Source organism: Martes martes, assembly GCF_963455335.1.
Source record: "Martes martes genome assembly, chromosome: 15".
NCBI lineage: Eukaryota > Metazoa > Chordata > Mammalia > Carnivora > Mustelidae > Martes > Martes martes.
Window position 1 is genome coordinate 35345386 of NC_137903.1, and position 15222 is coordinate 35360607.

At 53.7% G+C, this 15222-nt stretch overlaps 1 protein-coding gene across 5 annotated transcripts in view; it reads right to left on the bottom strand.

Annotated features, from left to right (window-relative positions):
• Nucleotides 1-15222, bottom strand: part of LAMB3 (laminin subunit beta 3) — a 63463-nt gene that overhangs the window by 28202 nt on the left and 20039 nt on the right. For 2 of the 5 annotated variants that reach the window (XM_080825284.1, XM_080825280.1), the window contains exons 4-8: nt 13169-13324; nt 10582-10668; nt 10192-10476; nt 8804-8888; nt 7838-7992 (exon numbers count right to left, since the gene is read on the bottom strand). In XM_080825284.1, coding sequence (XP_080681410.1) covers nt 7838-7992; nt 8804-8831 — 183 coding nt within the window. In that variant the 5' untranslated portion in view covers nt 8832-8888; nt 10192-10476; nt 10582-10668; nt 13169-13324. Of the gene's footprint in view, nt 1-7837; nt 7993-8803; nt 8889-9695; nt 9796-10191; nt 10477-10581; nt 10669-13168; nt 13340-15222 lie in introns of all 5 variants that reach the window. The other 3 variants (XM_080825283.1, XM_080825282.1, XM_080825281.1) reach the window with 3 other exon arrangements.

Consider the following 15222-nt stretch of genomic DNA (forward strand, 5'->3'; position numbering starts at 1 on the left):
TTCCGGCCGCCTGTCACCAGAGCTCTCTCCCCAGCTCTGCTGGGACCTGATCCCGGCCTGTTCCCTGGCCAAGACAGCACCAGAAACAAGGCTCTTTCTTTCCTCAGGCCTGGGGCACCAGACCTAGAACGCCTCAACCTGGAACTGGAAATGACCTTGATGGTCCCCAAAGGATGAAATATTATGTAACTATTAAAAAGACTGCTCACAGAAAGCCTTTCATTACTCGAGGAAAATGCTGACATTCTAGTGTTTTATGAAGAACAAAGGCTGGGCATAAACATGTATCTGTCATGTTCTCAAATACGTAAATTGAAAGGAACTGAAAGTGTTTGGAAGGAAACACCCCAAAAGATTAGGTTGAACCATATGAAACGGCTGCTATTCAGCCAATCTGACCTACAAAAATGACCGCCACAAGCAGCTGACCCTAATATCTCTGGGTAATAGGATGACAGGGACCTTTTTTCCCTTATTCTTTAATAATATTCAACTTTAATACCATGGATATATACTCGCTTTTATACTCAGGAAAGTAGACATTATTATAAAGTAAAGAAAACTAAAAAATGTCTGTATGGGTTTTTCACCCTGCCTCCTGGCTCAGGCTTCCCAGTGAGCCCAGGGGTGCCCCGCACCCGCCCCACCTTCCTTCCACGTGTGCAGGCACTGATGGACGATCAGATGCCCTCGTGGGCTTAAAACCTACGTGCTGCTTATCATAGAAACACAGCTGAAGGAGGGATTTACTGCCATCCTTAGAGACAGGCTGAGCCCACAGGCTGGGGACAGGTATTTTAAGTGGCTCTGCTTGTCAGCCAGCCAGCTGGCTGGAGACCTGAAGCAGAGAGGCTTACGGCAGGCGCCCATGGGAAGACAAGCTGCTAACTTTCTCTTTCCCTCTGGGCCTCAGTTTCCCTTTCTATTCATTCTCGTTTGCCTGCGTGAGGATGTGTATCAATGTGTGTGCGGGACTCTCCACACGAGGCTCTTCCCCTCCCATGGGCTTCGTGCCTCCGTCCTTCCCAGAGGTGGAAGCCCTCGGCGGCAGAAGACCCCGTCTCTGGGGTCCACTGGCCAACAGTTCTCCCGGCCGTGCTACCTCAGAGACGCGGCCTTATTATCAATTCAGCCTGTCAGGCCTCCAGCCAGTTTGGCTCCTACTTGCTCTCCATCTGGAAAGGCTGGGCCTCTTCCCTTATCCTGGAGCCTTCTAGAAGCTCAACAGTCTGGCCGGAAGACAAACCCTCCCAGAGAGCTGGGGGAGGGCAAAGAAGAGAGCGAGAGCCAGCAGGAACCTGAATCACAGTGGAAATCGGTGGGAAAAGGTAGGTAAACGTGAATCGAAGCTCTGTGCCTTTGTAGAACACGGAGCTAACTCGAGGGGGAAGTGGAAACAGCCTCTGGTTTTCACGGCCCAGCTCCCTCCCATGAGCAAGCCAGAGACTGCCTGTGTCTATCTAAGGAGATAGCATCAGGGTCATGGCCGCCAGCCAGGGCCTAAAGAAAGGAAGCCAGGACCAAAAAAAAAAAAAAAAAAAAAAAAAAAAAAATCCAGCTGCCTGCAAGAAAAGGCATCCTTTCCACTTCAGCTTCCTCACTGGTAATATGCAGGCGTGGAATAAGATAATGAAGTTCCTTCTTGCTCTAACACGTTATTCGAATTCTCCCCTACTCCAGCTTATCTGCTCAGAAGTTTAAAACACTCCGAACAAGAATGCAAAGGAAGGAAGAAAAAAAAAACCAAAAGGACATTATCCAGATGCCGTACTGGAAAAAAGCGCCTCTCATCTAAGTGAGCAGAAGAAGGAGCCCTTACAGCCCTCGGTCAGCAAGACCTCCATTGGCCCCCACTGGGATTCACAAGCCTCAGCCCTTCTAGATCAGTGGATATTGGTGGCAAAGGTCAAAAGTCGGGTTCCGCTGGGAGGAAAGCCCCAGGTTCTGCTGAGGAGGAAAGCCCCAGAGCTATCAGGCACTTTCAACTTCATCTTCTCCCTTGTCATGAAGTGACACCTTCACCAAAGCCTTCACTCCATGCTGCCCTCTCGCATCCGAACTAAGCTCAGAAGGCTGACTCTGAAGCTGGTCGGAGATGATGGGCACCACACACCCAGAAATGACACTGCACCAGGCTCTCTCCCGGGCACTGCGCATACATTATCTCATTGCCTCCTCCCCAAATCTCTGAGATCAGTATTTTCCACTAAAATATGCATATACTCATTTGACAGATAGAAAAGCAAGTCTTAGAGAAGTTAAGAAACGTGTCCAAGTCCATAAAGCTGGGAAGAGACAAAGCAGGGATTTCTGTCCCAGGATGTCTGCACCTAAACCTTCTTGGCCGGTTCTAATTCAAGGGACACAGAGGTCACTTGGCAGCCACCGGCAGAGACCAGAGCTGGTTGTCAGGATGCTCCCTCCCTTCTTCCCTGGGAAGGACAGCCTCTGCCCCAGCCTGGACCTCTCCAGAAACAGAGATATTTCCCTAGACCCGACTGCAGAGAATTGCTTTGCTTATCTGGACCTCTGCAGGCTCTGCCAGTGACAATGGTTCCTACAGCTCCCGAGGACAAAGAAGTAAAGAAGGTCTGCAAAATGTTGCCAGAACTTCTGGAGACCTGAACCCCAAAAGCAATGGGCCAGCAAAGTTTGAGGCCACTTGGGTTTATCTAGGCCTTCCCATCTCAGCTTCCCCCCCTTCTTCGATCCTTTTAGCCCCACAAGCTGTATCCCCCAGCCCATAACAACCAGGACCCAAGACTCTCACATGCCAGCAACCCAAGTTTTGCTTCCTTTTGACAGTAACACTTTCCCCCAATGTCCCTCTCCATGTCCTTCTATCCCTCAAAACTTACCCATCTTGGCCTTTACTTTCTTGGAACCCTTCACAAAAGCCACAGCAAGTTTTCTTTCTTTCTTTCTTTTAAGATTTTATTTATTTATTTATTTAACAGAGAGAGAGAGAGATCGCAAGCAGGCAGAAAGGCAGCCGGGGGGGGGGGGAAGCAGGCTCCCTGCTGAGCAAAAAGCCCGATGTAGGGCTCGATCCCAGGACCCCGAGATCATGACCTGAGCCGAAGGCAGAGGCTTAACCCACTGAGCCACCCAGGCTCCCCAACACAGCTAGTTTTCTGATAAGCAAACCCTGGCTGAGATATAGTGGTCTACAATAGATTGATATGGTGTCTTTCTCAAGAGTGTTTGTATTTCAAACAAAGAACACAACAATGCTTCATCCAAAAGAGTGGCCAATGGCAGGAGCTTTGGAAGTTTCAGAACAGCTGAGAACTTCTGGGGAAACAGGGGGACAGACAATTTAATCAGAGGCAGTCTCAAAGTACAGAGACATGAGGAGCTCACATATCCTCTGCCTCCGGATTAGCCCTGCCAATGTCCAGAAAACAGATAACCGTCGAACAAAGAAAGACAGTGGTTGTTGGGAGATGTACATGTGGGTGCACTGACATGCGTGTGTGTGCGTGTGTGTGTGTGTGTTGGGGTGGAGGGCATAGCAACTGGCTACTGCTCCTCAGCTTGTTTCCAAGAGATAAAAATGACAGCTGTTGGATTTACACAGCTAATTAACCTGAGGAATGCACTGTGTAAAACTATTATTAAGACAGCTGGGTAATTAAGTTTTCCCCCAGAAAGGGAGGGAGTGGGCGATAAATAAAGCATTTAGAGTAGCAAACACAACATTGGAGGACACATTGTCAGAAGCAGAAATCAGGGCTGGAAAGCTTCCGGGCAAAACACACTGCTTCTTGGGGAGCCTGAAGCAGCCCAGAGGTGACCGGAAGGGCCCAGCTCAGCCCCTGCCAGTGGAGAAGCCCCTGCCTGACAGAGACCATGCTGAACCCATGGGGTCACGCACAGCCCAGCCATCTCTGAGAGGCAGGCAGAGATGCTAGAACTGAGCAAACACAAGGGCCCACCAACCCAACTCCTTCATTTCATACATGGAGACACGGTGGTCTAGAGAGAACCCAGGAGCTAGCAAGGTCACATCCCTCATCTAAGGGTCAGACCAGGATCAGACCCAGAGAGTCCCCACCCCCAGGCAGGACAACCTCACTGACCGGGATTGCCTCCAGATTCTCCAACAGTCCACTGCAGACCAGACTTGCAGCGGCCACCTTGAGGGCAGAGTGGGCTGGCCCAAGGATGGGTTGATTTCTATAAGTACGCAAGTGTGTGTCCTAATCAGGGGAGAAATGCTCAGGAGTGTGATTCACAGATGGGGTGGCCTCTGCAAGCAGACACCGGTGCCAGCAGGTGGCTGTGTAAGGGGGGGGGGGGGATGGAACGTTCAGTGTCTTGCAGACACCAGCCACGGTCACGCTGCTCATTCCTTTACACGCTCCTCACAACTACTCACTGGGCTGGGTGCTGTCATGACTCTCAGTTTTCAAACAAGGAGCCAACGCTAAGAGACAATACAGAAGAGGACAAGGACAAGGGGGCAACACAGACACGCCTCAAGCTCTAGGGAACAGTGAGTCTACCCAGATGTTAGGGACTAAAGGAAGGAGAACAAGGAGACAGGGCCATTTTGGTAAAGAACAGCCTGGGTCCAAGCTTGGATAGTTAAAGGGCAGTCAAGGCAGGCAGTCCTACGAAGGGCAAAGTTGGGGGTGGGGTACCCCAAGGCAAAGCTGACCAAGTCCTACGTCATTGCAAGGGTTGCAACCTGGACCCCAAAACCACAGAAGCAAGTCCTCGAGGCTGATAGGACTTAGCCACTGAGACCAAATCAGGCAGAGGAGATAGCAAGTGGACAGGAGCCACACTCTGACACCGGGAGCTGGGAGAGACAATTTTAGAACTGGAAGGAGTCCCCATGGCTCCTGCAACTCCCATTCCGCTGAGTCCTGCTGGGGTTAAGAGCAGAGGAATGAGCGGTGCAGAACGTCCAAGAGTTGTAAATCTCTGGTGCACTTGCATTCGCGCCACGTCCGTGGGCAGACGGCAGGTGCGGGATGAAGTCGTGCTTAGCTCAGTGCTCACCGTGTCACAGAAATAGAACAGAGGCACTAACCAGAAGCTTCAACTTAAAGAAGGTGTGTATATGGGGCCAGGAGCTGGTAGGAAGGGGTGAGGGGAGAGGAGAGAGGGGCAGGCACCAGGAATGCAGTTCTGCCTCATGCCTCATCTCTGCCTGGGGCTCCCCGCTACACCCACCCTCCGTCTCTAACTCCTCGGAAAACTCGACACCTGTGTTTCCGTCAGAAGTCTGGGGTCCCGGCATACACCCAAACCCTCCCAAAGGCATACAGAGGTAACAAGCACCCCCACAGGAAGCACTGTGCAAATTAATTGAGATAATTTCTGTGAAACTCTTGAGTATGAGACCTGGGACACATAACATGTGCCTAATAAATTCTAGCTGCTATGCCTATCGTTTGATAACAGAATACATTAAACTTAAAAACTGAAACTGGAAGCCAGCAGAGTTAAAATATTGATTCCCAATTGTCATCACACAGCCACCACTGTAGCCTTCGAGGGTGCAGCCCTGCGCCTTGGGGGTGTGTCTTCCTTGCTGTCAACCAATAGCCTCTAGGAAGTAGGCAGGGAAAAGAGGGAGAAAGAGCAAAGGAACAAGGGAGAGGTGGAAGGTGGGGGCTCTCAGCAGTCGGTTCATTCCCAGAGAAACCCGAGGCCAAGAGCAAACCTTCAGACCCTGTCATCGAACACTCACAGAAGAGGAAGTTAAGGCTTAGAGAGGGGTACTGTGTTGCCCAAGATCACATGCATTCAAGATGCCCCACCTTCTACTCTTGAGAAGAGGCTGCCTGGCTTTCTTCCCCCTCATAGAAAAGAGGGGGAAAAGCCAATGTGTCCCAAGTTTCAGAGCAGCCAAAATAGCTGGGATGTCTCCATCCCCAGGGTTGCGAAAGTCTAGACTTCTCTTTTGCAAGCACCGTTCTGTCCTCAGGGGGCTGCTTAAGAGCAAGGAAGGGAGGCGATGGGCTGCAGCCTCTGACAGAGGCAGAGGGCAGGCCAAGGTGAAGTCAAAAGGCCAAAGCTTTGGGGAAGGAGGCTGTCCAGACAGAGCAGGGCCTGAGGGGACGTCCCAGCACAGGAGCTCTGAATTTCTCCAGCTTCCCCTCCCAGAAGGCAGGTCAGCTCCAGGAAGGAAATCAGCAGAAGCCTCCCTGCAAGGTTTAGACATGGCTCAGTGGCACCAGATTCTAGGGCATGTGTGGGAAGGGAGCAGTGAACACCATTCTGTTGCCTAGAAAGCTCAATACGGCCAGGCCCCCAGATGCCTGTGGAGAAATCTGGGTCCACAGGGAGGCCCGACCTAACGCTGGCCATCTGACCCAACACTGTCAGACTGGCCTTCCAACATCCAGCTGCGTGAGAGGCAGGAACCACAGCCATCTCTGCTCTGCACCTCCGAAGCCACTACTCAGCTCCATCTGCCATTAAAAGTAGCCAAAGAGGGACGCCTGGGTGGCTCAATTGGTTAAGCGGCTGCCTTCGGCCCAGGTCATGATCCTAGCGTCCTGGGATCGAGTCCCACATCGGGCTCCTTGCTCGGCAGGGAGCCTGCTTCTCCCTCTGCCTCTGCCTACCACTCTGTCTGCCTGTGCTCACTAGCTCGCTCTCCCTAACAAATAAATAAAATTAAAAAAAAAAAAAGTAGCCAAAGAACACTGGACTAGAAGGGCAGTGGGGCCCAGGGGCAGTAGCCAATGCCACCTCCATTGTCCCAACAACAAGGACACTCTGAAAAGAGGACCACGGAGGACCCAAGTCTCCCTCATACAGTCAGTCTCTTTCACTCCCCTTTTTTCTGTATTTCTCTTTTTCTCTCTTTTTCTGAAAAGACTAGAAGACTCAGGGAACACGTCTCCCTCACACATTCCTTTGTCCAAACCTTTGGTTTCAGGGCAGAAAAATGGCCAAATGAGACATGCGGTTGGAAAACAAGTTAACACTAGGTGGTTTCAACTTTGGTAAACACGAGGCACCAAGAATGACCCCCACCTTGTTGAAGAGAAAAGAAAGGAAGTCAACGTTCCTCCAAAATAGGTCCAGAGGCGTGTAGAAGAAAAATCACAACAGCTCTTTGAAGAACTCAGTTGCCTAAACAGGGAATGTTAACTGACCTAAGTCAAAGTGTTTGGGTTTCTGGATTGTTCAGCTCAGGTTCTTACTTATCAGCTGAGTCGCTGAACCCCCTCACTGGCCTCATCACTTCCGCATCTATCTTGTTGATTTTATGTCCTCTAACAGCAGTTGGGCTGTTTCCCACTTGCCCGAGGGGACCAACGAGGCTGAGAGGTAAGTAAGTTGGCTCTTCATACTCCAGCCAACAATCAAATATTCTGCCGCTAGCTCTGTCTACACTCACTTCCCAACGCTGGCCAAAGAGATGGTGGCCAACAGTGACCATGGCACTACTCAGTTCATCTCATGGCAAGAACACACCCCAGTGCACCCACCCCACCACCTGTTTGTTCTCTGTCAGCCTTGACTTCGTCCCCCACAGACGACACGCCAGCTCTCAGTTCTAAAAGATCAACATTCATCCGACTGTCTGTTCCCAAGACTTGAAAAACCATCCTGCCCATACCCGAGGACTGAGGAAAGACTCCAGCTTTATCGAGCCATTCAGCTGATTCTGAAGATGTTTTCTCTCGCCCAGTGAAGGAGAAAATTCTTTGGAGGCAGACATCTGGCCTTGGGCTTTTCTTGCACTCTCCACAGCACATGGAGCTGCGGCCATCCCAAACACACCCCAGGCATTCTGTGAACAAAGGGCGCCCTCATCCCACCCCACCTCGTCTTCTCCAGCCCTGGAGGCCATGGTGCTAGGACCTACCTCGCCATACTGGGTGCAGTAGGTCTCAGGTTTGGTCAGTCCGCAGGTGGATGAAGCTCGGAGAAACCGGGTTCTTCCAATGAGCAGGTCCCCAACAGGTGGATAGCAGGCCCCACGGGAGCAGGTTTGCTGGGCACACAGGAGGCCGGGCCAGACTGAAATCACAGGGGTGCTGGGGAATAGCCTAGAGAGAGGAGGGCCCCCTGGGCCACCGCAGTATCCCCCCAGGGAAGCATAAATCAGCAAGCCTAGACCCTTTCCCTAATGCTCCCACCCAGTGGTGGCTCTAAGGACTGGAATCCTAATACTGTTTGGTTAAAAAAAAAAAAGAAGAAGAAGAAGCTGATTTCATGTTCAGTAACCTGTAATTTAAAAAGGAAAGGAGGAGAAGCACTGGCTACCGGAAACCCTGGATGATCCTGAAATGTGGCCTCCATATGTGGCTTTGAGGATCAAGTCGCAGGCCCATGCTCGGCCACTGGGACACATGCCTCCGTCCCTTCACCTGCAGCCACCTCCCTCAGCGGCCAGAGCAGGGCTGGCTGCTCACCACTCGTGTACCACCGGGAGATGCTGGCACTCCTGCTGCTCCTTTGCCCACCACGTGGACCCGGCCACACTTTGTGAATACCCAGCTACAGTCCCCTGTAAAACCCAGCCGTGATGGCTCTGGAACCCACGAGAGAGTGAAAGCCTGGGCAATCAGCTGTGCAGGGCACCTGGGGAACCACAGCCACCCTCACATAGGAATAAGATACTTGGGAGCCTCTCAAGAGAGGCCATCGTCTTTCCCAAAGGCCCAAAGAGCGGGGAAATGCCACGGGGGCCCCAGCAAAGTGTTCCAAACTGAAGGACGACGGGGTGACCGAGGGATGATGCTCACACTTTGGTATACTCTCCTCCCCCACGTAGCTGTCCCCTCCTTGCCACACAACAGGGCCTGGAAGGATGGGAAGGGATACTTACCAAAGCACAGGAGAAGGACTGGCCTCATCTTCAGCCAACCGGGGACTCTCCTCAGAGGACCTCACCCGGGACAGAGCAAAGCAGCCTGGATAAAACAATACAAACCCTAAGGGACAGCAGCCCCCTTTACTTAGGGCCTTGACCTAGGATACTTAGAAGCAGCAGGTTCATTTGTCGCCAAAAGCTTGCAAAATGCCAGAGCCCTAGACCCCTGTCCCAGCTGGCAGGTGATGCATACTGTACCCTGGGGAAATGCCATCCCCTCCCAGACTTCGTTTTCCCCCATGGTGATGGAAGGGAAAGAGGCTTGGCCCTCCCTGGTCCACACATTTGCAAGGACAATGTGGGGGCTGGGCCTTTGCAGGAGAGGAGCTATTAAGATGTCTGAGGACTTGGTGCTCCCCCCCAAAACTGGCCTTTCTCAGGCCTGCAGGCCCAAAGGTGAGTGGGTCAGAGTGGCTGAGGGCCTGGAGGCGAAGCCTCTCGGCCACCGGCATGGTCTCCAGTACCACTCGGGGCCTCCCTGAGGGGGAGGCTCTGGTGACCACAACTCAGAGCTAAGCAGGCAGCTGGGACACGATGGGGAGAAAGATGAGCCTGGCAGAATTTAAGAAGTGAGTGAGGATTTCATCGGAACTGGAAGCATCTCAAAATGTCTCCCATTATGGCCCAGGGCTGTGCAGACCTGGGATTCTGGAAGCTGAGGCTGGATACTAGACTGCGGGCGCAAGCCCCACCCCTGCTCCTGTGGGGCCCACCTCTGACTTGGTTGGGACGCCTGCTCTACTCCAGGGACAACCACAGAGTGGGGGGGGGGGGGCGGGGGGAGAAGGGAGAGGGTGGCAAGGCAGGAGCACAGAGGGAGCTGGGGCCCTCCCGGCATCTACATTACACAGGCCAGTGCCTGGAAATCATGCCTTCCAAGCCTCTCCTGGAAGAGTCACGGGCCCAGGGAAGAGACAGGTGCCGGAGGTTGCACAGCTAATCTTGGCCTAGGAGGAAGACCCACTTTTTGGTTTTCATCCAGTGCTATCTCTGTACTCCTGCCCCCAGGCTGCAATCCCGCACAACCAGGTACCAGGTGGCCCTGGGAAGAGCTCTAGCCAGGCCAGCCCACACTTTCCCACTTCTCTTTGTGCTCAGCCCAGATCTGAAGCTGCTTCCTCCCCAGTCACTGAAACACTTACCAGATGTGAAAAAGCAACCCAAACAATGGCAGACATTTAACCTAGCCTGTGCAGGTGAGCGCGCCTGCTCAGTGCCCTCCCGGAAGGAGGAAGGAATCAGGAATGAATCGGGCCCTGCAGCCAGGCCCCAGACACCCCAGATGCAGACAGCCCTGCTCCCGCACCTGGCCCCCACCGCGCAGGGGAAGGCTGGTCCCGTACCTTGCTCCGTGCTGCTGCTCTTCTTTCTCCAGGTGGCCTCTAAGAGCACCCCTTGAATGTGGGGTCTCTTCTCCTGGCTCCCAGTTTTTAAAGAAAGGCCTCACCTCTGGAGACTCCCCGGCTGGGCGTCACCCACTGCAGGGCGAGTCTCAGGAATCCAGCGTCTGGCACGCCCATGTGCCGTCACTGCACCCCCGCCCCCCGCCCCCCAGGACAGGACTGGGCAGGTGGGTCCGTCTCAGAGGCCTCACAGCAAGCTCATCAGTCCCAGCGGCCTGTGGGTACCTGCGGGGGTAGGCAGGGGTGGGAGTAGGGGTGAAGGGAGCCACTGCAAACTGAAAGCCCCAGGCGAATGTCAGTGACTCCCAGGGGCCAGGGAAGGGCACCTACTTTTGCCACAGGCACTGCACTTGGCACTTCCCCAAGGCCCACAGGGGTCAGCTTCGTCCTATGTCCTGGGCAGCCCTGGACAGAAGACTAAGCAGAGGACACAAAGCTCGTATGTAGGCTGTTACTGCCCAGACCTGTCACTGGGCTGCTCCAGACCTGTCACTGGGCTGCAAAGTCCTGGAAAGCACCAGACCCCCTCCCGAGGGAAGACTAAAAAAGTGGAAAATCCCTGCTTTGGAGGAATTTGCAGGAGCTTTAGGTTCATTGGGAAGTGGGTCAAAGCCCAACTCACCCAAGGAAAGCTTAAGAGGAATAAACAGGAGTAAACTCTAAATGTCTCCCCTCCAGATCCCTCCGCAGGTTGGCAGGGAGCCCTGGGACAGGTAACTACCTGTGAGTCATGCCCCCAGCTTCCTAAGGGCTGGTCTCCCAGCCCCACCCTCCCCTGGCAGGAATGCTAGCCCGGAGGGCCAGAAAACAGACCTGACCTGAAGCATAACCAGACCAACTTCCTCTGCCTGCCCCCACCAGGCCTGAGAACACAGCTCCCTGTGTGGGGCTCTGGGGGCACAGATGCCTGAGGGCCACGGGTCAGGGTGGCAACAGGCCTAGAACGAGAGGCTGGTCTCAGAGGACACTCGTCCCCAGGCTAGGATCAGGGGGCTTTTAGAGAGAGGTTGGAAGGCCCCCCCAGTCCCTGTCTTGGCCCTGCAGTGCAGAAGAGCCTGCATGGCATGGTTTTTGAACACCACTGCCTCCAAGTTTCTATTTAAGGGAGACTCTTAACTACCCAGTCCAGGCTTCAGTGGCTCCCAAGCAGAAAGTTCTCTATGGTTTGAGGGTTAAGTCCAAGAAATGGTTTGAAAACCCTTAAGAGGAAAATGGAGGATTTTTGTGGATTCAGCTGGGCATTTCTAATCCTTAGGTTCTAATTTAGTCCCCTAAGTTTGGATGGGCAGAGGAAGTAGTGTAATTAGCAAATGGGCATTAAGTTGTTTATATGCGGAAAGGACAAGCCACTAAATGTTAGTGTCTAGACCCCCTGTAAGAATTCCAGAGAAATCTGGCTGAACTCAGCCAGCCCCAATCAGCACGAGCAGATTTCTTTCATTGGCCAGCGGCTGCAACAAGACCCCAGAGAGACCCCCATCACATCCTCCAGAGAAAGATCACTGCTGCCAAACCCACCCCCCACCCCGAGGTTCTGAGCCCACCCGGGTCTGGTTTATTTCTCTCCACGTCTCCAGCTCCCTGAACTCAAGGTTTCCAGGAAGCCTTCCCCCTCCTGGAACTGCCCCCTCCCCAGCCCACTACCAGGAAAGAGGATGTGACAAAGAACTCATTAATAGTTAACCAGCAGAAGGAGCAGGTGTGGTGATCCCAGATCCGCAGACGAGGCGGGGCCTGGTGTGTGGTGGGCCGCACACTGACTGGCTGGAGCCCTTCAAATCCCCCTCCTTCTCCTCTCTCAGGAGGCCAGGAGCCCAGGTAAATAAGCCTGTAGTGTCTCAGACTTCACAGGCCAGGGCAGATCCCAGCAGGGGTCTGGCTTCAGAGGAAAGTGGCAATTGCTCTGTCTGGGCCTCACACACACACACACACACTGGGCCCAATCTGGGACAGTGACAGTGTTTCTGCAGACCCCAAGGCTAGCCCAGTCAGCCCCCCTCTGCAGGGACACTGAGCACTCCCCAGGAGGGGAGGGAGAGATCTAGACACATCCCACACACCCCAGGGATGGCATGGCCCCAGACACAGACTTTGAACCTCAGAACCTAATTTGTTCAGAGACAAGAAGCCTAAAACAGAGCCAGAGGCTGGGTTAGGACCTGGCCAGGGTTAAAGTGCAGGTGGGGGCACCACGACAGTGCCCACCCCCCACTCTGGTCTTCCCATCACCCCGTTGTGGAGCCCTCAGCCTCAGCACCACCACTGCCAGCCCCCAGACCTGGCTCATCAGAACTTATGCTCAGGGAAGTGGCTAGTCAAGTTATCCCTGACTCCTGCTTCTCTCGCACCCCCCTCACGCTACAGGAAACGTTAGTTCCCCTTCCAAAAGCAGCTTCCACCCTCTGGGCCTGAGCCTCTCTTCCCTGGACTTCTGCAACAGCCTCCAACTGGTCTCCAGCAGACCCCACACTATAGGTCATATCTTTCCCCTGCTTGGAACCCTGCACATGCTCCCCGTTACGGTCAGGGTCAATGCCAGAGCCCTCGGAGAGAGTCCGTGAGGCCCTGCATGACCCAAGTACCCCCATTACTTCTCTGTCTCTGCCCCTTGCTCCCTTCACCCCAGATGCATGCCTTCCAAATCACCGGGCTGCTTCTGTCCTCGGGCTTTGGCCCCAGATACCTCGGACCACTGTATCCCTGGGCCTGGAGTGGGCCTGGGCATCTGCTTCTGCAAGGCTAACTATCTTCTTATCTCTTCCAAGTCTTTGTCCAAATGCTACTTTCTCAATAACTCAGACCCTCTTCCCCGCCAGATCCCACTCCCAACTCCACCTACCCTCATTCTGGGTAGGCGGGATCTTTTTTGCTGTTGTTTGCAACACGTAACCACCTGTAAACCAATTGTATAACTTACCTGTTTATCCTGTTTACTTTCTGACTCCTCCCTCCAGAATCTAACACCCAGGAAGGTAGAGACTCTTGTCCATTTTGTCACTACTGTTTTCCAAGGCCGGGAGTAGTGCTGGGCACATAGTAGGTGCTCCCGCTTCGTGCCGCGAAGAGGTTCACACTGCGGGGCAAATAACTGAGGTAGTTTTAGGAATCCCCATGCACTGCAGGTGAACTCGCATTCGGCATTTCCGGCAGCAGCCAGCCGCAGAGAGGGGTCGTTTTGAAGACACCTAACCCTCGGATTACAGCCACCATGCCACTAGAGGCAGAATGCCCTACGCTTCTCAGTCATTCCTGGCCACACATGACAGGGTGTGGGGGTGGCATCAGCAGCTCCTGTCTCTGTCATCCATCTGCCGGGGAGATCAGCCAAGATCTGATCAATGAGATCAAGGGGTAGAGAACAAGGAAAGGAGGGAAGGGGAGAGGAATGGAGAGGAGAGTTTAAGGAGGCCAGGAGAGCCAGGTCCAGGCCGGATTGCAGGTGCTGGAGGAAGGGGCACCAGGTGACTCAGGCCCAGGCACCACCTGCGTACTGTGAGTCACACCTGAGTCCGCGTCTGTAGGACAGGGTAGGCTCCAGGAACATCCCCGGGGATTCGCCACCTGACTCAAGCTGGCGTGGCCCTCCACACCTCCACAACAGCTCAGCAGCCCAGACATTGGCCCCTCTTCCGCACTCCTCTCCAAAAACCAGAGGAGGAAAGTGCATCTGTTGTGTGACTGAGCACAGACAGGAAACCAGCCTGGGGCAGAAGCCACCAGAACGGGAGCCTGGGGAGCACGGCCTGCCGTCATCGGGGGACTCCATTCGGTGCCCTTCTCTGTCCCCCCACCCTTCCTTCCTCAACCTGAACATCTGCCCAGCAGACAAGGGCACACATCAGCTTGGGCCTGAGGTCTGGGAGGAATGAGGCAGGCAGTCTGGATGAACTACAGCTCACATTTTACCTGGTGCTCCGGGGTGTGCCCAGCACCATTCCACCACCGTGTATGTACTGACTCAATCAATACTCACTACACTACATCCCTGGGGGGTAACATTTAATTATCCTCACTTTCCAACTGAAGAAAATGAGGCACATTTTCGGTAACTTGGTTCCAGCTACAAAGGGGTCACCTGAACCCACACCAGTTTGCTCCAGCGTTCATATTTTTAACCACCACTTAGATACCAACGTCACCTCCAGGTCCCCTTTTCTCCCTTTGTTAATCCTTGACCCGAATCCACCAGACTCTGAACTTCACGTTCCCCAAACCTAACCAAGGCCCAATCCCTGAAAAGGCCTCTTCAAGCTCCTGCTCCAACTCTTGAAGGACTGGTGTCAGCTGGGGACTCCTGGGGAGACATCGATGCTGTAGGAACATCCAGAAGACACCAATAGGTGTCTTCTTGCTTGTTTTTCAAATTGATAGTCTCTCTTGTGTGGGCAGAAATGGGGGAGGGGCTGGCCTCCAAATCCCCCACCTCAGAGGCTCAGGAACCTACAGGCAGGGGTTCCCCGTCACGCTGACTGGAGCTGCTCTAAGGACATGACCGCCTCATAAGGAATGGAAAGAGAAGGTAGCCGGACAAACGTCACAGTGACCTAGCAAGATTAAACAAAGCGTCTATGACAGGATGACACAACTTCTGCCTCACCACAGGAAGGGGGAATCCCCTACCAAGGTCAGGATCCCAGGTCACCTCAAGAGCCTCAGCTCCTTCTGTTCTACCTCCCACGGTACACCCCCAAATGCCCCAGCCCCTCCCTCCCGAGGGGTGCAGCCCAGTGTACCCTGCGGCTTGGTGGAGGAGAATGCTGGCCCATGGTTGGCCCATTGTTGGCTGGCTTCCCAGAGCACAGTGAAGAATATGCTGGCATTTCTACCACGTTTACTGCCCTCCCAGATTCCTGACCTTCCTCTAGCAGACAGGTCAGCTCATTCTCATGCACCCTCCTCCAGCCCTGACCACCTCTGCCTCTCTCCCCTCAGGACCCAAGTCCAACCTCTGAGACCTTTGGCCACAGAGTT